The 27,442-nt window shown below is 37.0% G+C and overlaps 1 protein-coding gene across 13 annotated transcripts in view; it reads right to left on the bottom strand.

The window, feature by feature from the left end:
* The window catches only part of MEF2A (myocyte enhancer factor 2A), a 160,900-nt gene that overhangs the window by 30,680 nt on the left and 102,778 nt on the right, over positions 1-27,442 (bottom strand). For 4 of the 13 annotated variants that reach the window (XM_077938236.1, XM_077938238.1, XM_015143137.3 and 1 more), the window contains 3 exon segments: positions 21,540-21,671; positions 18,406-18,625; positions 17,556-17,615 (listed from right to left, as the gene is read on the bottom strand). In XM_077938236.1, the coding sequence (XP_077794362.1) occupies positions 17,556-17,615; positions 18,406-18,625; positions 21,540-21,671 (412 nt within the window). 13 annotated transcript variants of the gene reach the window in all.

Below are 27,442 nucleotides of genomic sequence, written 5' to 3'. Positions count from 1 at the left end.
CAGAGTTGAATTCTATCAAGCATTCAAAGAAGAACTGGTACCAATCTTATTAAACTATTCCAAAAGATAGAGAAAGAGAAAATCCTCCCTAAATCATTCTATGAAGCCAGTATCACCCTAATACCAAAACCAGGAAAGGATATAACAAAAGTAAACTACAGACCAATATCCCTGATGAGCACAGGTGCAGAAATCCTTAACAAAATAACAGCTGACCGAATCCAACAGCATATCAAAAAGATAATACATCATGATCAAGTGGGTTTCATAGTAGGGATGCAGGGGTGGTTTAACATACACAAGTCAGGCCGGGCGCGGTGGCTCAAGCCTGTAATCCCAGCACTTTGGGAGGCCGAGACGGGCGGATCACGAGGTCAGGAGATCGAGTCGAGACCATCCTGGCTAACACGGTGAAACCCCGTCTCTACTAAAATACAAAAAAAAAAAAAAAATTAGCTGGGCGAGGTGGCGGGCGCCTGTACTCCCAGCTACTCGGGAGGCTGAGGCAGGAGAATGGCATGAACCCGGGGGGCGGGGCTTGCAGTGAGCTGAGATCCGGCCACTGCACTCTAGCCTGGGCGACAGAGCCAGACTCCGTCTCAAAAAAAAAAAAAAAAAAAATACACAAGTCAATAAGCAAAACTGGCATAGAAGGGACATATCTCAAGGTAATAAAAGCCATCTATGACATTTTTACTAGAGTCAGTAAAGTTCCAGGACACAAAATCAATGTACACAAATCAGCAGCACTGCTATACATCAACAATGACCAAGCTGAGAATCAAATCAAGAACTCAATCCCTTTGCAACAGGTGCAAAAAATTAACATATCTAACCAAGGAGGTGAAAAATTTCTACAAGGAAAACTACAAACCACTGCTGAAAGAAATCACAGATGACACAAATGGAAACACATCTCATGCTCATGGATGGGTAGAATCAATATTGTGAAAATGACCATAATGCCAAAAGCAATCTACAAATTTAAAGCAATTCCCATCAAAATACCACCATCATTCTTCACAGAACTAGGGGGAAAAAAATCTTAAAATTCACATGGAACCAAAAAAGCCTGCATAGCCAAAGCAAGACTAAGCAAAAAAAACAAATCTGGAGGCACCATATTATTTCATTTCAAACTACACTACAAGGCTATAGTTACCAGAAAAGCATGGTACTGGTATAAACACAGGCACACAGACCAATGGAACAGAATAGAGAACCCAGAAACAAAGCCAAATACTTACAGCCAACTGATCTTCAACAAAGCAAACAAAAACATAAAGTGGGGAAGACACCCTATTCAACAAATGGTGCTGGCATAATAGGCAAGCCACATGTAGAAGAATCATCTCTCATCTTACACAAAAATCAATTCAAGATAAACCAAAGACTTAAATCTAAGACCTGAAACCATAAAAATTCTAGACCATTGGAAAAACTCTTCTAGACACTGGCTTAGACAAAGGGTTCATGATCAAGAACCCAAAAGCAAATATGATAGAGAAAAAATAAATAGATGGGACCTACTTAAACTAAAAAGCTTCTGCAAAGCAAAAGAAATAATCAGCAAACAGACAACCCAGAGAGTGGGAGAAAATCTTCACAAACTATGCATCTGACAAAGGACTAATATCCAGAATCTACAAGGAACTCAAATCAGCCATAAAAAAACAAATAATCCCATCATAAAGTGGGCACAGGCCATGAATAGACAATTCTTAAATGCAGGTATACAAATTGCCAAAAGACATGTGAAAAAATGCTCAGCATAATTATCAGTGAAATGCAAATCAAAACCACAATGAGATACCACCGTACTCCTGCAAGAATAGCCTATTTTAAAAATCAAAACATAATAGATGTTGGCATGGATATGATGAAAAGCAAACACTTATACACTGCTAGTGGGAATGTAAACTAGTATAACCACTAAAGAAAACAGTACAGAGATTCCTTAAAGAACTAAAAGTAGAACTATGGTTTGATTTAGCAATCTCACTACTGGGTCAGAAGAAAAGAAGTCATTATATGAAAAAGACACTGGTGCACACATGTTTATAGCAGCACATTTTGCAACTGTGAAAATATGGAACGAGCCTAAATGTCCATATGTGATATATATATATGTGTGTGTGTATATATACACATATATGTGTATATATACACATATACACATATATGTGTATATATACATATATGTATATATGTGTATATATACATACATATGTGTATACATATATGTATATATGTGTGTACATACATATATATATGTACACCATGGACTACTACTACTCAGCCATAAAAAGGAACAAAATAATGGCATTTGCAGCAACCTGGATGGAACGAGAAACCATTATTCTAAGAGAAGTAACTCAGGAATGTAAAACCAAGCATCACATGTTTTCACTTACAAGTGGAAGCTAAGCTATGAGGATGCAAAGGCATAAGAAGGATACAATGGACTTTGGGGACTCAAGGAGGAAGGCTGGGAGGGGGTGAGGCATAGAAGACTACACATTGGGTACAGTGTACACTGTTCTGGTGAACTCCAAAATCACTACTAAAGAACTTTTCCATGCAACAAAACACCACTTGTTCCTCGAAAACTATTGAAATAATAATTTTTTTTTTTTTAATAAAAGACCCAGGCATGGTAGCTCACAGCTGTAATCCCAGCACTTTGGGAGGCCAAGGTGGGCGGATCACCTGAGGTCATGAGTTGGAGACCAGCCTGGCCAACATGGCAAAACCCCACTAAAAAAAAATGCAAAATTAGAACAGTGGGGGCACGCCCAAGATGGCCGAATACGAACAGCTCCAGCCTCCAGTTCCCAGTGTGAGCGACACAGAAGACGGGTAATTTCTGCATTTTCAACTGAGGTACCAGGTTCATCTCACTGGGGCATGTTGGACAGTTGGTGCTGGTCCGCGGGTGCAGCCCGACCAGCGAGAGCTGAAGCAGGGCAAGGCATCACCTCACCTGGGAAGGGCAAGGGGGAAGGGAATTCCTTTTCTTAGCCAAAGGAAATTGAGACACACAACACCTGGAAAATCGGGTAACTCCCACCCTAATACTGCACTTTACCAAGGGTCTTAGCAAACGGCACACCAGGAGATTATATCCCACACCTGGTCGGGAAGGTCTCATGCCCACAGAGCCTCCCTCATTGCTAGCACAGCAGTCTGAGCTCTAACTGCAAGGCAGTAGCAAGGCTGGGGGAGGGGCGCCCACCATTGCTGAGGCTTAAGTAGGTAAACAGAGCCGCCAGGAAGCTTGAACTGGGTGGAGCCCACCACAGCTCAAGGAGGCCGGCCTGCCTCTGCAGACTCCACCTCTGAGGACAGGGCATAGTTAAACAAAAAGCAGCAGAAACCTCGGCAGAGGTAAATGTCCCTGTCTGACAGCTTTGAAGACAGCAGTGGTTCTCCCAGCATGGAGGTTGAGATCTGAGAATGGATATACTGCCTGCTCAACTGGGGCCCTGATCCCTGAGTAGCCTAACTGGGAGACATCCCCCACTAGGTGCAGACCAACACCTCACAACTCACATGGCTGGGTACACCCCTGAGACGAAGCTTCCAGAGCAAGAATCAGACAGCAACACTCACTGTTCAGCAATAATCTATCTTTTGCAGCCTCCACTGCTGACACCCAGGCAAACACAGTCTGGAGTGGACCTCAAGCAAACTCCAACAGACCTGCAGCTGAGGGTCCTGACTGTTAGAAGGAAAACTAACAAACAGAAAGGACACCCACACAAAAACCCCATCATTACGTCACTATCATCAAAGACCAAAGGCAGATAAAACCACAAAGATGGGGGAAAGCAGTGCAGAAAAGCTGGAAATTCAAAAAATCAGAGCGCATCTCCCTCTCCAAAGGAACGCAGCTCATCGACAGCAACGGAACAAAGCTGGACGGAGAAGGACTTTGACAAGTTGAGAGAAGAAGCCTTCAGTTGATCAAACTTCTCAGAACTAAAGGAGGAACTACGTAACCAGTGCAAAGAAACTAAAAACCTTGAAAAAAGATGTGACGCATGGCTAACTAGAATAACCAACATAGAGAAGTCCTTAAAAGAACTGATAGAGATGAAAACCATAACACGAGAACTACGTGACAAATGCACAAGCTTCAGTAACCGACTCGATCAACTGGAAGAGTATCAGTGACTGAAGATCAAATGAATGAAACGAAGCGAGAAGAGAAGTGTAGAGAAAAAAGAGTAAAAATAAATGAACAAAGCCTCCAAGAAATAGGGGATTATGTGAAAAGACCAAATCTACGTCTGATTGGTGTGCCTGAAAGTGACAGGGAAAATGGAACCAAGTTGGAAAACACTTTGTAGGATATCATCCAGGAGGACTTCCCCAACCTAGTAAGGCAGGCCAATATTCAAATTCAGTAAATACAGAGAACACCACAAAGATACTCCTCGAGAAGACCAACTCCAAGACACATAATTGTCAGATTCACCAAAGTTGAAATGAAGGAAAAAATGTTAAGGGCAGCCAGAGAGAAAGGTCGGGTTACCAACAAAGGGAAGCCCATCAGACTAACAACAGCAGATCTCTCGGCAGAAACTCTACAAGCCAGAAGAAAGTGGGGGCCAATATTCAACATTCTTAAAGAAAAGAATTTTCAACCCAGAATTTCATACCAGTCAAACTAAGTTTCATAAGTGAAGGAGAAATAAAATCCTTTACAGATAAACAAATGCTTAGAGATTTTGTCACCACCAGGCCTGCCCTACAAGAGATCCTGAAGGAAGCACTAAACATGGAAAGGCACAACAGGTACTAGACACTGCAAAAACATGCCAAAATGTCAAGTCCATCAATGCTAGGAAGAAGCCGCATCAACTAACGAGCAAAATAACCAGCTAATATCATAATGATACGATCAAGTTCACACATAACAATATTAACCTTAAATGTAAATGGACTAAACGGTCCAATTAAAAGACAAAGACTGGCAAATTGGATAGAGTCAAGACCCATCAGTTTGCTGTATTCAGGAGACCGATCTCACATGCAGAGACACACATAGGCTCAAAATAAAGGGATGGAGGAAGATCTACCAAGCAAATGGAAAACAAAAAAGCAGGGGTTGCAATCCTGGTCTCTGATAAAACACACTTTAAACTATCAAAGATCAAAAGAGACAGAGAAGGCCATTACATAATGAGAAAGGGATCAATTAACCGGGAAGAGCTAACTATCCTAAATATATATGCACTCAATACAGGAGCACCCAGATTCATAAAGTATGTCCTTAGAGACTTACAAAGAGACTTAGACTCCCATACAATAATAATGGGAGACTTTAACACTCCACTGTCAACATTAAACAGATCAACAGGACAGAAAGTTAACGAGGATATCCAGGAATTGAACTCAACTCTGACCAAGCAGACCTAATAGACATCTACAGAACTCTCCACCCCAAATCAACAGAATATACATTCTTCTCAGCACCACATCGCGCTTATTTCAAAATTGACCACATAGTTGGAAGTAAAGCACTTCTCAGCAAATGTGAAAGAACAGAAATTATAACAAACTGTCTCTCAGACCACAGTGCAATCAAACTAGAACTCAGGACTAAGAAACTCAATCAAAACTGCTCAAATACATGGAAACTGAACAACCTGCTCCTGAATGACTACTGGGTACATAATGAAATGAAGGCAGAAATAAAGATGTTCTTTGAAACCAATGAGAACAAAGACACAACATACCAGAATCTCTGGTACACATTTAAAACAGTGTGTAGAGGGAAATTTATAGCACTAAATGCCCACAAGAGAAAGCAGGAAAGACCTAAAATTGACATCCTAACATCACAATTAGAAGAACTAGAGAAGCAAGAGCAAACACATTCAAAAGCTAGAAGAAGGCAAGAAATAACTAAGATCAGAGCAGAACTGAAGGAGATAGAGACACAAAAAACCCTTCAAAAAATCAATGAATTCAGGAGCTGGTTTTTTGAAATGATCAACAAAATTGATAGACTGCTAGCAAGACTAATAAAGAAGAGAGAAGAATCAAATAGATGCAATAAAAAATGATAAAGGGGATATCACCACCGACCCAACAGAAATACAAACTACCATCAGAGAATATTATAAATACCTCTATGCAAATAAACTAGAAAACCTAGAAGAAATTGATAATTTCCTAACACTTACACTCTCCCAAGACTAAACCAGGAAGAAGTTGAATCCATGAATAGACCAATAACAGGCTCTGAAATTGAGGCAATAATTAATAGCCTACCAACCAACCAAAGTCCAGGACCAGATGGATTCACAGCCAAATTCTACCAGAGGTACAAGGAGGAGTTGGTACCATTCCTTCTGAAACTATGCCAATCAATAGAAAAAGAGGAAATCCTCCCTAACTCATTTTACGAGGCCAACATCATCTTGATACCAAAGCCTGGCAGAGATACAACAAAAAAAGAGAATTTTAGACCAATATCCCTGATGAACATCAATGCAAAAATCCTCAATAAAATACTGGCACACCGGATCCAGCAGCACATCAAAAAGCTTATCCACCATGATCAAGTGGGCTTCACCCCTGGGATGCAAGGCTGGTTCAACATACACAAATCAATACATGTAATCCAGCATATAAACAGAACCCAGCATATAAACAGAACCAAAGACAAAACCCACATGATTATCTCAATAGATGCAGAAAAGGCCTTTGACAAAATTCAACAGCCTTCATGCTAAAAGCTCTCAATAAATTTGGTATTGATGGAACGTATCTCAAAATAGTAAGAACTATTTATGACAAACCCACAGACAATATCATACTGAATGGGCAAAAACTGGAAGCATTCCCTTGAAAGCTGGCACAAGACAGCGATGCCCTCTCTCACCACTCCTGTTCAACAGAGTGTTGGAAGTTCTGGCTAGGGCAATCAGGCAAGAGAAAAAAATCAAGGGTATTCAGTTAGGAAAAGAAGAAGTCAAATTGTCCCTGTTTGCAGATGACATGATTGTATATTTAGAAAACCCCATCATCTCAGCCCCATATCTCCTTAAGCTGATAAGAAACTTCAGCAAAGTCTCAGGATACAAAATTAATGTGGAAAAATCACAAGCACTCTTATACACCAGTAACAGACAAACAGCCAAATCAAGAATGAACTCCCATTCACAATAGCTTCAAAGAGAATAAAATACCTAGGAATCCAACTCACAAGGGATGTAAAGGACCTCTTCAAGGAGAACTACAAACCACTGCTCAGTGAAATAAAAGAGGACACAAACAAACGGAAGAACATACCATGCTCACGGATAGGAAGAATCAATATTGTGAAAATGGCCATATTGCCCAAGGTAATTCATAGATTCAATGCCATCTCCATTAAGCTACCCATGACTTTCTTCACAGAATTGGAAAAAACTGCTTTAAAGTTCATATGGAACCAAAAAAGAGCCCGCATCACCAAGACAATCCTAAGCCAAAAGAAGAAAGCTGGAGGCATCACGCTCCCTGACTTCAAACTATACTACAAGACTACAGTAACCAAAACAGCATGGTACTGGTACCAAAACAGAGATATAGACCAACGGAACAGAAAAGAGCCCTCCGAAATAATACCACACATCTACAGCCATCTGATCTTTGACAAACCTGACAAAAACAAGAAATGGAGAAAGGATTCCCTATTTAACAAATGGTGCTGGGAAAATTGGCAAGCCATAAGTAGAAAGCTGAAACTGGACCCTTTCCTTACTCCGTATACGAAAATTAATTCAAGATGGATTAGAGACTTAAATGTTAGACCTAAAACCATAAAAACCCTAGAAGAAAACCTAGGTAACACTATTCAGGACATAGGCATGGGCAAGGACTTCATGTCTAAAACACCAAAAGCAATGGCAACAAAAGCCATAATTGACAAATGGGATCTAATTAAACTAAAGAGCTTCTGCACAGGAAAAGAAACTACCATCAGAGTGAACAGGCAACCTACAGAATGGGAGAAAATTTTTGCAATCTACTCATCTGACAAAGGGCTAATATCCAGAACCTACAAAGAACTCAATCAAATTTACAAGAAAAAACAACCCATCAAAAAGGGGGCAAAGGATATGAACAGACACTTCTCAAAAGAAGACATTCATACAGCCAACAGACACATGAAAAAATGCTCATCATCACTCACCGTCAGAGAAATGCAAATCAAAACCACAATGAGATACCATCTCACACCAGTTAGAATGGCAATCATTAAAAAATCAGGAAACAACAGGTGCTGGAGAGGATGTGGAGAAATAGGAACACTTTTACACTGTTGGTGGGACTGTAAACTAGTTCAACCATTGTGGAAAACAGTGTGGCGATGCCTCAAGGATCTAGAACTAGAAATACCATTTGACCCAGCCATCCCATTACTGGGGATATACCCAAAGGATTATAAGTCATGCTGCTATAAAGACACATGCACACGTATGTTTACTGTGGCATTATTCACAATCGCAAAGACTTGGAATCAACCCAAATGTCCATCAGTGACAGACTGGATTAAGAAAATATGGCACACAGACACCATGGAATACTATGCAGTCATAAAAAAGGATGAGTTCGTGTCCTTTGTAGGGACATGGATGCAGCTGGAAACCATCATTCTCAGCAAACTACTGCAAGAACAGAAAACCAAACACTGCATGTTCTCACTCATAGGTGGGAATTGAACAATGAGATCACTTGGACACAGGAAGGGGAACATCCCACACCGGGTCCTATTGTGGGTAGGGGGATTGGGGGAGGGATAGCATTAGGAGATATACCTAATGCAAATGACGAGTTAATGGGTACAGCACACCAACATGACACATATATACATATGTAACAAACCTGCACGTTGTGCACATGTACCCTAGAACTTAAAGTATTAAAAAAAAAAAAAACTAGAATAGTATTTCTACTTTTCTCTAAAATAACTGTATCTCTAACATCTGAAACATTTCAAAAATTTTCTGGGTCTCTGAACAAGCTGTTTGTCCCTGGGTGAGTTATTTGACCTCCTCAAGCCATAGTTCCTTAAACTGAAGAGGGAGGTAGTAACATCTCTTGTAGAGTTCATGTATTAAGTAATAAAATTTATGTAAGAAAACAACAATAGTTTCTGGTATTTACTAAAAGCTCAGTGAAATCAGCTAGTACTATGTGGACCTCTGAAAAGGTGATGATCATGTCTATCTCAAATTTGAGCCAAACTCAGATGTATATATCTGTTAGTTACGTACAGATTTCCCATGTGCTAAAATGCTATTAAGGACTTTCCATGAGTAAATATTATTACACCTTTGGGAGTCATTAAATAAAAACTTATGCTAACACGCTAACACACACACACACACACACACACACACACACACACACACACACAGAAGAGAAGAAAAATTAGCAGGGTATGGTGGTGCATGTCTGTAATCCCAGCTACTAGGGAGGCTGAGGCAGGAGAATTGCCTGAGCCGCAGAGGCGGAGGCTGCAGTGAGCTGAGATCGTGCCACTGTACTCCAGCCTGGGCAACAGAGTGAGATCCTGTCTCAAACAAACAAAAGAATTTCTGAGCTCCAGATAATTAGTGTGGTTTTTTTCTTCCTTACCCCCACCTTCCTCTTGTTTCCTCCAAAACGTTTACCAAGTGATCCACTCAGTTTTAATTCATATGTATGATCTAATTTTGCTGTGGGGACTGGTATTTCAGTTAACCTCATGAGGTTATTTCCTGCATTCTGCTTTCATTATCTTGAAGGGGTATGTATTAAATCCTTTCCACACCCCATAGAGTAATTTCCTGCATCCTGTTAAGCTTCAGAAAGCAGTACAGTTTAAAAAACAACCACTTCACCAGGCCATCCTGTGGAGTAGAGATCATCTATGAGTCGGAGGGAGGTAATTGCTAAGCCAGACATTTGAAAGATTAAAAATATTTAATAAACAATTTTATTCAAAAATAGGAAGGTTAAATAGAAACTTCATTTTGCGTAACAGTATGAGAATGTCAGATTAATAATTTTTTTAAATATACAATGGCATGAATATGTGTTCTGATTCTGGTATTATTTAGAAGAGTCTTCTTCACTTGATTTATACTCAAATCTGAAGGAGAAATTAGAATTTCCTCTCAAAGACATAAAATGATGTAAATATATAATTCAGAGCCACAGCTCATCAAGAAGCACAAATACCATTTTCCCACGTGCAGTCTACGGTGCTTTAGACAGATATGACACGATGGTAACTCATGAGAACCAAATTTCAAGAGTAAGAGGGGACCTAAAAGCACAGTATTTCTTGGTGTAAAGTCAGGAGTCAGTAGCAGATAATGAGTAAAGGATGATGTAAGTGTTTGGTAACTTGCCAGGCTGAAGCTAAGAGAACCTCCTATGCATGACTTGTTATTTTGTACAGTGTAGTGATATATACCCTAATATATACCTTCTTACCTCCAGCTCAATTTTTATCACAAAAATGAAGACATTTTTCAGATAGACTTCCAAGGTAAACACTTTCAGTATATAACTCATTTTGTCACAGTTTACGAATCTAGGAACTACAGTATCTACTCTAAATGAATAAATCTAATTTAATGTTGTTAAAATGTGTTTCCAGATTTCAAGGTAATTTACTATCCTAACACAAATGTGAAAAAAATGCTCTTGAGCAAACTGCATACCTATGCCTTCAGAAACTTAACAGAACTTGATCTCTATTACAGTCCTATAGCTATAAGATAAGTCAGTCAATTCCATCAGTCTGGCTCATATTCCAAAATATAAATCACATCAGCTGAAACAATGCACTCAAGTAGATGGCAAGTACTCTGTGTCCTTAGATACTACTCTTCTAGGGTTAAACTGCAGACAATGATGTCATTAATATTTCATTATGAATTCATTTCAGAAGTCCAAACTGATATGCAAACGTCAAAGGATTCTGAAAAACTCATCCAAAGCAAAGTTCAATCATATTTGGCAAAATTGTCATAAAATTTGACATTCAGCTGATTATTCAATAAACAAAAATACATTTTAACAGTTATAAAATTATGTCATTTGTGCAAAGAACTGCTTGAGGTTTCTGAAAGTAGAAAAGATCACAGGGCTGCTTCGAAGGTAGTGAGTTATCTCAACTTATCAAACTCCTTGTTCTACTCTTTACCTCCTTCTCACTACTGCACTTGACTAGTCTAAAATAAAATAAATAAATAAGATCACAAGTTTTAAAATAATTGAATGCATATGTACCTGATTCAATGAAATTTCCTGTAAAATGGACAATGTGGATCCTGTCCAATAAAAATTTATAACAAAAACAGGCAATGCTCATGGGGTCTGCTTTTCTTTCTGAATACTGTATTCCCTATCTCGATCCCACGTGGGCAGCCGCCAAAAGGCAACATATCTTCTTCTCTTTCAGAAACTTCAGCATCTTCATGAAGCATGAATGCTGAAGCACATACAACTTCAACTATCACCTCCATGTGAATGACTGAAAACTGGGTTTCTGCTTTGTCCTTCCTAATTTCCAGTTCATATTCAATAATCTGGTGGCCACTTTCACCCAGACATGCTGCTGTCATCTCAACTCAGCTTGTTCTAAAGACTTCTGCTGCTGCTGGCTTCCACCATCCCATCCCCACCTTCAGAGCAATCAAGCTTTCTTTATATCTTTCGCCTCTTCCATCTCTTCTTTTTAATTGCCAATGCGCCTGCTACAATGCAAACCCTTATTTTACCTTCATTAAACCCCAAATAACTCCAAGAGCATCCTGAGCCTTTCTATGTCTAGTACCATATATGTTTTTTCTCTTTCTCAACATGTTTTTAAAAAGTGAAGTTGTTGGATATCTAAGACTTTATTTTATGCTTGATATTTAAAAGTGTGCCCAAAGTAAAAAGTCCCCAAAGTAATTTGAACTACAGCATAAACCGAGTATTAAATATAAACTCCCAGTAGAGAAATATACCTAGTAAATCATAATCAAATAAGCAAATTACCTCTATGAAAGATGTATACAAATTACAATATGTACAAAGCTGCCAAGTTTTATTTGCACAGATGACAAATGGAAAACAAGTTATAAGTAAAAATAAAGAAATGTTCTAATTTACTACAATAAAGATGTTATGATTGTAGAGGTAACTGTATTAATACAGCATCACAGAAACTAGAGTGAAAAACCCTTACAGTCCCACCACCTTAACGTTAAGTATTATAATCTCTTTGGATTTTTCCCTTTTTGTTTTCCATACTCATATTTTTTGCTCATTTTAAATCATAACTAAAAATAAATTCAGTTGAAATTTCATTTACTTCATTTTCATATTGTTGAATATGTTGATTTCTTCCTATTATTCATTACTACAAATAAAGTTGCAATGAAGCTTTGCTTATTCTAACTTACCTCTTCAGGAAAGATTCCCAAAAATGGGATTAGTGGGCTTGGTGGTATAAACATTTTTATGACAACTAAAACATCTTGCCAAAACCTTTCCAGAAAGATTGTTACTAATTTACAATGCCACAAAAGCATGCATGAGATCAGTTTCACCACGCCTTCATTAGCACTGAACATCACAATAAAAAGTGCTAACAGTTGGGAATTAGTAAGTAGCAGTAGTATTTTATTGTTTTGTCATTTTAATTTGAATTTCATGATTACGACCAATGATGAACAACCTTTTCAGTTTTAAAAATACTGGTTAGGTTTCTTTTTTGAATTGTGTATTTTGGTACAATTAAATGCCCATTACTAAACATTCCCCTATCTGTTGCTTGGATTTTATCTTACTTTTTTCCTCTGGAGAATGAGGAACATGTATTATCTCATATAAGAAGTCTGGGGGAAGAGTGGTCCCAGACTCAGCTGCTTCAGCAGCTCAACACTGAGGGCCACCAGCTTTTCACTTTATCAACCTTGGCATTTTGACCTGTCATCTTAAACTGACTTGTCTCATGATCTCAAGACGGGTGATGAGTTCCAGCTGCCACATGCAGACAACAATGTCCAAAGACTCAAAGGCTACCTATACTTTGTGTGTGAGTGTGAGTGTCTATAAATTTTCTCTCTGGATTTTGGAATAGTATAAATACCACAAAATGTACATTATTTTCTCTTATAATTTAAAAAAGTACCTTTATATTTGTTGTTACAGTTCCTTTATCATTATATCTAGTGTACTTTTTATTTTCAAAACTGTTTTCTTGCTAATGTAACACATAAACAGAAAATGTACAAAACAAAAACGTACAGGTTAAGGATTTATCACAAAATGAAGATCCATGTAACCACCATTCAGATTAAGAATACTGCCAGAACCCCACAATTTTCCATAATTGGGCCCCTAAAATATTCCCATAGTCCCACCTACCCAAAGTAACCACTATTGTGAATTTTACACTAATTTCTTGGTTTTTCTTTATGGCTTTGCCATCTGTCTACACAATCATCCCAAACACTGTAGTTTTTTTAGCCTGCTTTTCAAACTTTATATAGATAGAATCCTGAGTATGTATCTATCTTCTTTAATTCATGTTTGGTGCCATTCATCCATGTTGAGAATTGCTGTGGTTTCATTTTCATTGCAGTATAATATTCTTCCATATGAATGTACTCTCTTATATTTATCCATTCTACTGTTGATAGAGATCTGTACTATTTCTAGATATTGACTTTAACATAATGTTGTGCACATTCTTTTACGTATCTCTTGGTACTCGTGCACAAATGCATTTCTGTACAGTACATAAGGAGGAGTGAAAATGCTGGGTCACAGAATACACATATCTGCAGCTTAGGCAGATAATGCCAAATGATTGCAGCAACTTGTACTCCCATTACCAGCGTATGAGTTTGTGCTTTTTCATAGCTTTGTCAATATTTGGTATACCATCTATTTCATTTTAGCAGTTCTGGTGGGTGTGCAGTGTTCTCTCTTTGTGGTTTAATTATGCATTTCCATGACTACTGAGACTGAGCATTTCTTCACATTTATCAGATGCTTCTTTTGTGAAGTGCATGTGTTCTCACGCACATTTTCAAAGTCGAGTTTTCTTTTTCTTATTCATTTGTAGGTATTCTTAAAAAAAAAAAAAACCCTATTGATTTGTATATATACTATACATATTCTCCCATTCTGTCTTGCCTTTTTACTCTCTTTATAGTGTTTTTGATGCACAAAGTTTCCAATTTTAACACAAGCAAATCTATCTTTCCATTAGGCTTTCTTTGGTTTCTTATTCAAGAAGTCTTTCCCTTTCCTGAGTTTGTTCAGTGCTTTAAAAGTCTCAAGGATGCCTCTTCTTTCAACAGTACATGGGCCTGAAGTATTCCAGCTTTAGGGAAGCAGGCAGAAGATGCAACAAAAATTAAAATATGAACAAGGCAAATGGAAGACTCGTCTATAAACAAATTATGCTTTTGAAAATGTCAATATTGGTAAAAATGATATGGTTTAAAGGTAACGCAAAACTATCTGGAACTGACCTATCACAAGTTTCTAAACTGGAGCTGATACAGCAAGTTATTACACATATACAGATAAAACATTTAAAAGGAGTAGAACTTGCAACTCATGCTTATAATACAGAATAAACATTCTTTTCCAGTATACAACACAAACAAAAATTGAGCATATGCTGGCCGATTAAAAAGTATCAGCAAATTTCCGAGAATTTAATCATATAGAGGTAAGCTATCTGGTAACAAAACAATCTGGTTAGAAAGTAATATCTAAAAGATAACTAGAAAATCCCCATGTATCTGAAATTAAGAAATATAATTCTAAATAACTTACAGGTTAGGTTAAAAAGATAAAATGGAAATTAGAAAATATTTTGAATAGAATATTACTGAAAACATTCAATTTTATTAGTCTTTTAAATAATCAGTATTTGTTTTGTTAATTCAATTTATGTTTTTCTATATCAGTATCAATATTTGTATTTTTATGACAACTGAAACATCTTGCCAAAACCTTTCCAGAAAGACAGTTACTAATTTACAATACCACAAAAGCACGTATGAGATCATCTGTTTCACCATGCCTGAAATAGAAAATTTTCTATTTTCTATTTCAATCCTTTTATCTTTATAATTTGGTTCTACCTACTTTAGGTTTAATTTGCTGTCCTTTTCTGACTTTCTGAGAAGCAGGTTTAGTTCACCATCTCCCAGTCTTTTGTTCATAAAGGTTTAAATTTCTCATAAAGCACAGCATTATCTGTATTCCACGTGAGTTTTATAGGCCTTCCCAATTCGTGGCTTTTTTGTTGGTGTTAGTTTTGAAAAATTCTCAGTGATGATCTCTTCAAATACTGCTTCTGCCCAATTTTCTCTGACTTTGCTTCCTGGGACTTCAATTTAATGTATGTTAATCCTGTTTGTTGCATGCTCTGGGTCTTCTTTTTAATTTTCCATTCCTCTGTGTCTCCAAAATTCTGGATAATTTTCTTCTATCTTATCTTTTAGTTTCTTAATTCTTGTATCTGCTTTGTCCAATCTGTTATTAAGCTCATCTGTTAAGTTCTTAACATTACAGGTTTTATTGGTTCTAAAATTTCCGTTTTTTTAATACATTTCAGTTCTCTGCTAAAATTCTCAAATTTTTTTTTAATACCCTTGAACACAGTAAACACTGTTATTTTAAAGTCAAAGTCTGTGCCTAATAACTCCAAATTCTGGAGTTCCCAGGAGGCTGATTCCATTGTTTATTTCTGCAAGTTTTCATTTGCTTTATTTGTGTGTGTGCCTAGTTCAGCTTATGTGCCAAGTTAGAAATAATAAGGTCTGATATGGTGTTTTCTTCTTTTATTTATTTACTTTTGAGACAGTTTTGCTCTTGTTGCCCAGGCTGGAGTGCAGTGGCATGATCTCGGCTCACTGCAACTTCCACCTCCTGGGCTCAAGCGATTCTCCTGCCTCAGCCTCCTGAGTAGCTGGGATTACAGGCGCTTGCCACCACGCCCGGCTAATTTTTGTATTTTTAGTAGAGATGGGGTTCTGCCATGTGGGCCAGGCTTATTTTATTCTTCCAGAGACTATTTGCTTTTGCAGGCATCCTGGAACCCCTAAATCTAATTTCTAATCACTATAATCTAATTTTAAGAAACCTTTGGGAGGCTGAGGCAGGCAGATCATCAGTTCAAGAGATCGAGACCATCCTGGCTAACACGGTGAAACTCCGTCTCTATTAAAAATGCAAAAAAATTAGCCCGGCGTGTTGGCGGGCACCTGTCGTCCCAGCTACTCGGGAGGGTGAGGCAGGAGAATGGCGTGAACCCAGGAGGCGGAGCTTGCAGTGAGCAGAGATCGTGCCACTGCACTCCAGCCTGGGGGACAGAGCGAGACTCCGTCTCAAAAAAAAAAAAAAAGAAACTGTATGATGCATATATAAGATGTTGCTACTAAGAAGAACTGTTTATCTCTGGTTTACTCCCGCCTTTTGGGGTGTCAACCCAATGTGAGAGAAGCATACTAGACTCTTACAATTCTTGGTGGGCCCTGAACTTATTATTTTGTTGGGGGAATCAAAAACATATGCGAAAAGGGACACAAAAAGAGTATGTAGGCATACAAACAACTGAAACAAGAGCTGAAAAAACCCATAAATATTTGGAAATACACATACAAGAGTAGCAGCCCTTGTGTTTAATTGGTACGACCTTTATGTATTTTCCCACATTTAACTGTTTTCTGTTAAGTAAGACTCCACAATAGGTCTTATCTGTTTAATTCCATTAAAACATTTAATACTGTGACAGATATAATTAGGCATTTATTCCTACTTTAAGTCATTATTTTGTAACTTGTCTTAATATCTTTATTGATGTTTCTGTTTATTTCTTCCTCATCATTTTTATTAAGTCATTCAATCATGTCCATAGTTTTGTTTTGTTTTTTTTTTTTTTTGAGAAGGAGTCTCACTCTATCACCCAGGCTGGAGTGGAGAGGCATGATCTCAGCTCACTGTAACCTCTGCCTCCTGGATTCAAGCAATTCTCCTGCCTCAGCCTCCCAAGTAGCTGGGACTACAGGCGTGCACTGCCATGCCGGGCTAATTTTTTTTGTATTTTAGTAGAGACAGGGTTTCACAGTGTTGCCCAGGCTGGTCACTAACTCTTGAGCTCAGACAATCCACCCGCCTCGTCCTCCCAAAGTGCTGGGATTAGAGGTGTGAACCACCACACCCAGCCAAGACAAATCTCTTAATTATCTTTCTATCTGTAGAAGTAGACAGACACACCATTTCTTTTCATTCTAATCTCTCTGAAAACATTTCATGCTATTGTAAGACAGAGCAGGTAACAGTCTAACTTTGGTAAGGAGAAAAGATGGAGAAAGTTTCTCCTTAAGATTTTTAAGGAATAAAACAGGGGTGTTTTTTAAAAAAGTTAAGTATTAGTGAAAGTACCCTTCAGAAGGAAATTTCCCAGAAAGCTTTATTTCAGGAACAACATTCCTTTAATCTCAGATAGGCTAGATACCTACAAAACGAAATAGTAGGAATTCACTCACCCACTGGGCTGCTTCCGGCTCCATTTGGCACTGAGAGGTCTGTAGTGCTCAACATCCCACCTAACAACGTTATGGAGAGAAGACAGAGGGCAGAGAATGAATATGAATTAGGTCTCTTTACCTGACTGAATGTGAACCGAACAGAGGTAACTCTCACTCTAATTCTAAAACGACACAAAAATAAAAACTAGCTCAGTCTGAAGTTGGCATTAATAAGTAATCTGATGTAGTTGCATATCTCATATATATAAGTTTACCTTTCAAGCTTGATGTTGCCTTCAATACCAAATAGTGGTATTGCATCAATACCAAAATAGTACACACTGATAAAAATGGGGGCAGTATGTAGGGAGTACGATTAAATCACTAAATTAAATCTAGGACTTAAGGGAGAGGAGACACTGCATTATGTAAACTAATACAATAAATGCAACGTAAATTCTGCTGAATTAATGAAGTAATTCAGGCAGGAGGAGATGTAAAAGATACTCTAACTCCAATCAGGTAAGTCTATCACCCATATTTCTAACATGAATGGCTCACACTCTACTTTAAATCCTTGCTTGTGATATCTAACTAAATTTTCTGCCTGTCAAAGTATGGCTTTCCCATGAGAAGGAAAGCGTATAAATGGCAGGTTCTCAGTACTGTTCTACTTTGCATGACACAATGCTACACTCACAATTGATTTTCAAAAAAATACTTTAAAATGAGGCCAATTATGTAGCCGTGACTCTTGCTCATTAAAACAATACAATTAAGAATAGCAAAATAAGAAACTGCTTATGTTAGCAAAGACTTTTTTCACCCTCTTTATTAAAGAAGCAGCATAATAGGTATCACTACATACCTGCATTGCCAGTACTCGGTGGTCTCTGAGGAGCTCCAGGAGACACATTTCTATGTAACGTGGTTTGAGGTGGAGACAGCATGCTTGAGTCCGTTAACGTTGAGCTGGCTGCCAAAGATGGGGACACCAATGAACTCCCTGGGTTAGTGTAGGACAAAGCATTGGGGCTGGTCACTGGAACTGTGACAGACATTGAAAAGTTCTGAGGTGGCAAACCAGGCTGTAAATAAAGAAAAAGAAGGAAAAAACTGTTGGTTTCATATTTATCTACAAAGTAACTTTTGAACTTTAATGTGGCAAGGTAACTCAAGTTACTAAAAGTAGAGGATAGGGATAGGTTCTTAACCAATTTACAGATTAAAGCTATTTTCTTTAGAATTATGTTTGAACATGAATATGCCCGACATAAGCCTTTTCAATTTCAATTTTATATATTAATATATACTGTCTATATTCTGTATTTCAAATATTCATAAAGACAAATTTAAGAGGTTAAATCTGATAATCAAGTAGTGTTGTCAAATTTAGACATTACGGAAATGTATCACTGTCACCAAGTAAGCATAATTGGCACTTCGATGTAAACCTTAATAACATTACATTTCTATTGAGAGATACCAAATATAATGGAAGGAGAAAAGTGTATACACACATTATTAACTTAATATGTCAAATCTGAAAAATCATAAATATGTCCCATTCTGATTAACTAAATTTCTAAAGGGCAAAACTAAGAGGTAAAAAAAGTAATTACATACAGAACAATGCAATTTGAGTTAAATGAAAATGCAAAGAAATCTAATCTAAACAACAAAATTAACTACTAACCAAGCCAGTAATAAAAGTAATGAAGTTTTTGGTATCTTCTTTAAATTGTATAAAGATTAAATTACAAATATTGTAAATGCTAACCTTCCCTCCCTCCAAATTATTCCATGCCCCCTTTTTTATATTTTCCTCTCGCATTTCCTCCATAGACCATTTACAATATGCTTGTTAACCATGATAAACAGATGTTGCTTTTTAGAATTTAAAGTGGGAGAAAATAAAACAACTTTACTGTGCCCTCATTTTAAAAGAGTAACATACAAAAATAAGGTAACACTGCTAATTTAAAGTTGGAAGAATATATTTTATTGTACTTTATTCAATAGTTTATTTTATGTAGAAAAATGATAATACATCAACAAATACAAAAACAGTGGGTATATGGCAATTTTTTTCAAAAGTAAAACACTTTTATTTGTGCAATATCTTTGCAGCTTTAACATTAACTGCAAGGTCAACAACATCCCTTCATTTGCTACTGTATTGTTTTTAAGAATAATAATGGTATTTGCCCAAAAGTAACTCCTTAAAGCCATTTTTTTGTGTGAGCTGGCTTCTTATACAGGTTGAGCATCCCTAATCTGAAAATCCAAAATCCAAAACTTTTTAAGCACCAACATGATGCCATAGAGAATTCCACACCTGATGTGTGGAAATGCAGGCATACAATACACTGTTTATTCAGTGTCTCCAAGGAGAAAAGGACCTTCCAGTCTCCCATCAGCTTCAATATATCTTTTCTGTGCCCACTCAGATTCCCTCACGCAAATATATCCACAAAGGGTAACAAAATGGCACATGTGTAGGCTACACATGCTGACAGCAGGTTCCCCATGATGTTCCACATGGGGCCAAGACCTATGACATGGGTAGCTGAGACAGCAACATCTTTGCTTTCTGATGGTTCCATGTACACAAACTTTGTTTCATGTACAAAATTATGAAAAATATTATATAAAACTTCCTTCAGTCCATGAGTATAAGGTATGTATGAAACATTAATAAATTTAATGTTTAGACTTGGGTCCCATCCCCAAGATATTATACATATGCAAATATTCCAAATTTTGAAAAAAATCCCAAATCTGAAACACTTCTAGTCCCAAGTATTTCCGATAAGGGACACTCAACCTGTAGTACAGGACTACTCTGAAGATATGATCCATCGTGCATACTTTAGGGCACAGTTTTGAGAGAATTAACTCCGATAAAATAAATATCAGCATTGAAACTAATTTGTTCAAGGGAGGCTGACCTATATACACAGAATTAGGAAATTAGATCCAAAATAACTGTTTTAAGTAGCTCTTGCCAATGGAGCTTCCAGTGAGAATTCTTTGAAGAACTATCAAGTCTAGGAGCATGAGCTCAAAGAAAAACACTCTTTCACTATGGTTAGATGAATGAGTATACAGAAACTGTAAAGTCACTATTTGCTCTGCAATCAGTTTAAGAACATTGTTGCCTTAAATTAAAATTAAGCCAAGCTGCTCTTCCTTAGTATCTACAGCATAAAAAAAGAACAAAATTTGGTGGTATTGTTGCTAAGTGATTTGGGGACATTAACAAACTGCAAAGCAGTAAGCTTAGCTCTACTATTACGGCAACTATACAAAATAATTGAAAATAATTTAGGGAAAGAAACAAGTTTTGCAACAATCCTAACTACCATACACTTTGCTTTCTCAAGATCTATTTAAGAACATAAATGTTTTTAAGTCATGGGAGTAGAGGGAAAGTTATACATACTCTACAATATAAATCATAGAATTTTAATGCTGGAAGATACCTTAAAAATCATGAGAGCCAACTCACTTTATAGATGACGAAAGAATTCAAGATGTTTAGGTGCCCTATCCAAAGGTACTGGGGTAAGAGGTAGCAAAGTCTGGATCGGCATGTTTTCTCTTCACTTCTACATTTAAGATACTGAACATGTATAAGATTTCAATAATTTTTAAAGTTTTATAAGAAATACTAATAAAATGCCTTTCTTCCCTTCTACTTATTGTTGTCATCACCCACTATAAAAATAAGCAACAAGATGTTTGGTCAATCTCTTCATGCACAAGATAAAAGCACAAACCATACTTTAGTACTCACTGCGATTTTATGATTCCGCATCATATTATCAAATTCCTCATTAATTTTTTTATATTTTTCTTCTGTATGTGGAGTTAGCACATATGAAGTATCAGGGTCTGGGCTGTCGCACCCTCTGTGTTCCTTCTTGTTCAGAGCCTAAATAATGAAGTTAACAAAAAGGATCAACAAATAAAAAGTAGAGGTAAAGTAAAAGTACTTACAGGGCCTCGTTTGAAAATAAAATCACTATCTTCATTTAGTTTGCTGAATCTGTCCTCCGAGAGTGGACTGTGCTCAAAGTAATCGTCAGCATCAGGGCTCTCACAACCATTAAGGCCTTTCTTTCTTAAAGTCTGAAATACAATTGGAAAATTCACACACAAATAATGCTAACTTGCCATGAGTTTTTCTGTAAAATTTATTAAGAGAGCACAGACGGAATGAACTGAATTATACAAGAGCCACTGAAACGGTTTCTAAATTATCACAAATGTACTTACTTCTTCAAATAAGATAAACATTATATATAAGTAAAATTAATCCTCTCGTTGTACGTTAAGAGAAAAGGAATATTTACTTGTTTGGATTCTTCCTTTCAAAACTTCTTAAAATACTAAATTACTCACTGCTCTGACAGTTAAAACTCAAATCTGATTAAAGCCTGATCAATTTATCAATTTAAAATTCTATGATCAATTTATCCAATATAACCAATGCATGAAAGAACTAAAATAGAAATTCATAAAAATACTTTGAGAAGTTATCGCATCTTTATAAACTGAACATTTCAGCAACTTCACGTACTCTTCCTTTCTGCCTATCAGAGTTTACTTTACTCAACAGAAAGAATCAGCACAATATCCCAATAATTTCATTCCTATTATTCACTTTCCTGTATAACTTTGAAATATAAAAGTTCAAACTTGATAATTACTTATGTCTGCAATGACTCTTTCCTATGTAGAATGTACAAATTATTAGTGACTTTACATACTTTTAAAATTTGCACTCAAAAGTTATTCAGAGTGTATTTCATGGTTTGATTTAATCCACTGATTTGACTTTCTGGAGAATTTTCTCTTCTTTGTTTTTTCTGAGATGCGGTCTCGCTCTGTCACCCAGGCTGGAGTGCAGTAGCACAATCTCGGCTTTCTGCAAGCTCCGCCTCCCAGGTTCATGCCATTCTCCTGCCTCAGTCTCCCAAGTAGCTGGGATTATAGGCGCCCACCACCATGCCCAGCTAATTTTTTTTGTAGTTTTAGTAGAGACGGGGTTTTACCATGTTAGCCAGGATGGTCTTGATCTCCTGACCTTATGATCTGCCCACCTCGGCCTCCCAAAGTGCAGGTATTACAGGCGTAAGCCACCGTGCCCAGCCCTTTCTGGAGAATTTTCTTGAGTGCCATTAAAATATCTCCTGGATTATACTAACTTTTTTTTTTTTTTTTTACTTACTTTGGGGTAAGTATAATGCAAAAAACAGTTGGTTTTCTGATTTTTAACTTAAAGTCATCATGAAATAACTTGCCCGGTACTTAAAAAAATAAATTAAAAACCAAGAGCTTGAAGATATACAGAATATTCCTTTACTTTCAGAATGTCTAATTTCTTTCCTTCTTCTTTTTTTAAAAATCCTGGTGGGTCTTAAAGTAGAGTTATAGGGTTCAACACTGAAATGGCTGAGACTTCTTAATTTTCTGGCCAACTGCAGAGAAGGAGTAGGAAGTTAAAATTTCCAAGTAAGCCTAACTAACAGAGCTCTATTAGGAAACAAAGCTTGATCACTGAACTAGTCCCAGAGAAGTTCGTCAATAAATGATTAAATTAGATCTAAAGATATTTTTAATTATGTCATAGCAGATCTTAGTATCCTTTAAAATATGATTAGCAAAAATTATGGATGTTTATTTTACTCCCTTCTTCTTGAATGAAGTGGAATATAAACAGTACATTAAGATTCAAGAATTTTTTTCTTAGTTTCTCCAAAGTCAAACTATTTTTAAAATTCACTTTATTCCATTTGATTTTTAAAAATTTTCCATGAACAATCATAAGCAATCATTAGTATAGATACATTAGCTTATTAAATTACTTAGCATGTGCATATAGCAAACACAACATCTATTTCTCCAACATTTTCTCCATGGCACTAGGCTCTATGAGCCTAAGTAATCACATGGACTTTTATGTGTGCTTGGCCATAAAAGGTCCCGTTGTTGGGAGCACTAAAGGATAAAGGCATTTATCCCCCCCCAACCATGGTAGCAAGTTTACTTGCCAAATCTTTCCAAGTAGCTATGGGCAGTGAAAACGTAGACACTCAGAACACTGGAACACATTGAACTCTTAAAACCTACACAGCACTAGAAACAGAACAAATATAGTAGGTGCCTACACACAGATCTTATCACAAAGTTGTTGATTTATTCTACTCCTCAATCTCTGATATTTCCCCTCAACTTTCATCTATTTTAAGACTAGTTAATTCAGTCTTGCTCTTCTTAGTAAGCAGTAATGCTTATCACTGAAATTTTCACAAATGGCAATCACCAAGTATATATCTCTTTGATCATATTTTAATTGCCAGAGAAAAAAAAAGACAGCTTTTGTTCAATAACTACAGAAATTTTTATTCTACAAGAGTAAAGAGTAGGGTTAACCCTACTTGTATTTATGAAGAAGGAAAGTGCTCTGGTATCTCCAGCTCTGCAAGCCTTCACTTCAGATGGGGTTTCTGTCACCACGAGAGAATTTAAGAGGCTCTATCAGCTTTGCAGATAATAAGCTAATGTATCTCTGTTTAATAGGCAACTTGTGTCTTCTTATCACTAAAACATGAAGAGTTGTTTTGAGGACCCAACTACCATAAAAAGACTTTTTCTGTCTTCACATTACCAAATAGCACAACAGTAGAAGTTTCTCCTGTGCCACTGGTATTAACAAGTGGAATGCCATAATCTATTAAGAAGGCCAGGCAAGGTACATATGAACAAGGCCAGCTTCAGTCTTCTCACGCACAAGTTAGTCACAATACAGACACTTGCTCAACGAGGAAAACACAGTGTGAAAGGTTACCACTATGAGAGATCTGCTTATTCCTCATAAAGTAGAAAAATGCATCAGGAGAGCCAGTACTGTGTACTCTCTATAGCTATCACTAGTCATTATCATAATCCATTCTAAAGTAAATAGAACTTCAAAGATACTTTATTTCTTGTAAATAATGTGAGTTTTTCTATGCCATTCCGACAAACTTAAGGAGAAAACTGAACTGTGCCAAAATAATTTCAAATTTCAATGGTGTGTACCCATTTAAGTTGACTTATCCCAATTGCTTTTCTTAAAGAAATGTATTCTAAAACATACATTACAGACTGCTATAAAGATCAATTTAATCAGTAATTATTAATCAATTTAAGCCGATTGGATGCACCCCGTTCTGTACATGTTCCAAACTAATTCAAAGTTCCCAATTGGCAAGATTACTTAAATAAAATCCTAACATTAACACACTTATTTTTTTCATCAGTTCACTTCCATAGAAGACAGTATTTTTGGAGGGTCAGTTAAGCACTTATTAGAAACAATCATTTTTCTATTTATGTCAATTTTTCCATTTATGTCACAACAAAGTTAAATTCCATTATGATTTTAACAGTTTTTTTGTGACCTGGGCCAATTCAGGTACTTTCTGTATATTGTCATTTATGGTAGAAAATGCAAGATTTAAGTAATAAACTTAGCTAACATTTACCTTTCAACATTAGTTATGTAAGCATAGTGAAATATTTTTAAATGAACCCCAAAAAACTAAATATCTTTAAAAGCTATGTATTGTTTAGAGCACATTCCAAGTTATCTGATTCTATGGGGTTTGTGCCTTGGTTTTTGAGCTATTTACAACTCTATGAACAGAAGATAATTTGTAGAAAACTGAGAGTAAAGCAAATAATTTGTGTTTGTAGATGTGCAAATAAATTTCATCTGGTGGAAGTTCAACTGACTTCTTCCCTCCACTGTGGAAGAGCCAGTTTTTGTATTTATGAAGCAAATTCATTTGGCCTTCTTGGTGGGCTTATATATTTGTTTGATCTTTGAATTTACCAAGGCAACATTTTTTTCAGGCTCCCTCACTAATAAATGACTTAAAATCTTTGACTCATGTTCACTTTATATCTGTCTGACAGTCATAATCACCTTTATAAAAAACTATGTTACGGCCGGGCGCGGTGGCTCATGCCTGTAATCCCAGCACTTTGGGATGCCGAGGCGGGCGGATCACAGCGTCAGGAGATCAAGACCATCTTAGCTAACATGGTGAAACCCCGTCGCTACTAAAAATACAAAAACAAAGCTAGCTGGGCATGGTGGTGGGCGCCTGTAGTCCCAGCTACTCAGGAGGCTGAGGCAGGAGAATGGTGTGAACCCAGGAGGCAGAGCTTGCCATGAGCCAAGATAGTGCCACTGCACTCCAGCCTGGGTGACAGAGGGAGACTCTGTCTCAAAAAATAAAAAATAAAAAAATAAACCCACAAAAACCAAAAAACGAAATTATGTTACCACTTACCACCCAACTCACTGATTTCAGACCTAAATTCAGGAAAAGAGATTCCTAGTAACCCTCAATAGAACTTATTATTGGAGCAAGTATTGGTTTTTAAAAGGAAGAAGTAGTATGCTGTTCTTTAAATTTTTTTAAAAAATATTTGATTAATCTGTATTAATTTGTTATAATATCAAGTATCAAGGAAATATGACAAGACAGGGCCTGTGGCCTTTCAATATTCATCTTCAAAATCCTCTTGTGATAATTCATAAATTCTTATTTATATTACAGCATTAAGAATGTTAACTGTCTAAAACAGCAAACCCCACAACCTTCCTTTCCATCGGAAGCTACTAAGACCTAAAATGAAATTCAAGTTGGTGGAGGAAGAGAGGAGGGCATACTGCCTAAAAATATTTCCAGGAAAAAGGAATCCCTACATGATATCCACACTATTTCTGTGTTGCAAATGCCCAAATTGAACTTAAAAGAGAAGGTTTTGCTTCGTTGTCTAGTATTAATTAAACCAGTTTTACCTAAAGGAAGAGGAACTTTAAAAGACTTCTTTCTTTTGTTTTTGTTTTTTTATTTGCTGATTTTTTTTTTATTAGTATTACACTTTAAGTTCTGGGGTACATGTGCAGAACGTGCAGGATCGTTATATAGGTATACATGTGCTATGGTGGTTTGCTGCATCCATCAACCCGTCATCTGCATTAGGTATTTCTCCTAATGCTATCCCTAGACTAGCCCCCCACCCCCTGACAAGCCCCAGTGTGTGATGTTCCGCTCCCTGTGTCCACGTGTTGTCATTGTTCAACTCCCACTTATGAGTGAGAACATGCAGTGTTTGGTTTTCTGTTTTTGTGTTAGTTTGCTGGGAATGATGGTTTCCAGTGTCATCCACGTCCTTGCAAAGGACATGAACTCATTTTTTTTATGGCTGCATAGTATTCCATGGTGTATATGTGCCACGTTTTCTTTATCCAGTCTATCACTGATGGGCATTTGGGTTGGTTCCAAGTCTTTGCTATTGTGAACAGTGCCGCAATAAACATATGTGTGCATATGTCTTTATAGCAGAATGGTTTATAATCCTTTGGGTATATACTCAGTAATGGGATTGCTGGGTCAAATGGTATTTCTAGTTCTAGATCCCTGAGGAATCACCACACTGTCTTCCACCATGGTTGAACTAATTTACACTCCCACCAACAGTATAAAAGTGTTCCTATTTCTCCACATCCTCTCCAGCATCTGTTGTTTCCTGACTTTTTAATGACCACCATTCTAACTGGCGTGAGATGGTATCACATGGTGGTTTTGATTTGCATTTCTCTAATGACCAGTGATGATGAACTTTTTCTCATATGTCTGTTGGCTGCATAAATGTCTTCTTTTGAGCAGTGTCTGTTCATATCCCTCACCCACTGTTTGTTTTTTTTTTTTTTGGGGGGTAAATTCAAGTTCTTTGTAGATTCTGGATATTAGCCCTTTGTCAGATGGACAGATCACAAAAATTTTCTCCCATTCTGTAGGTTGCCTGTTCACTCTGATAGTTTCTTTTGCTGTGCAGAA

This window comes from Macaca mulatta, chromosome 7 (assembly GCF_049350105.2).
Source record: "Macaca mulatta isolate MMU2019108-1 chromosome 7, T2T-MMU8v2.0, whole genome shotgun sequence".
NCBI lineage: Eukaryota > Metazoa > Chordata > Mammalia > Primates > Cercopithecidae > Macaca > Macaca mulatta.
Note: the sequence above shows the minus strand (reverse complement) of the source record. Positions and strands in the feature narration are given on the sequence as shown.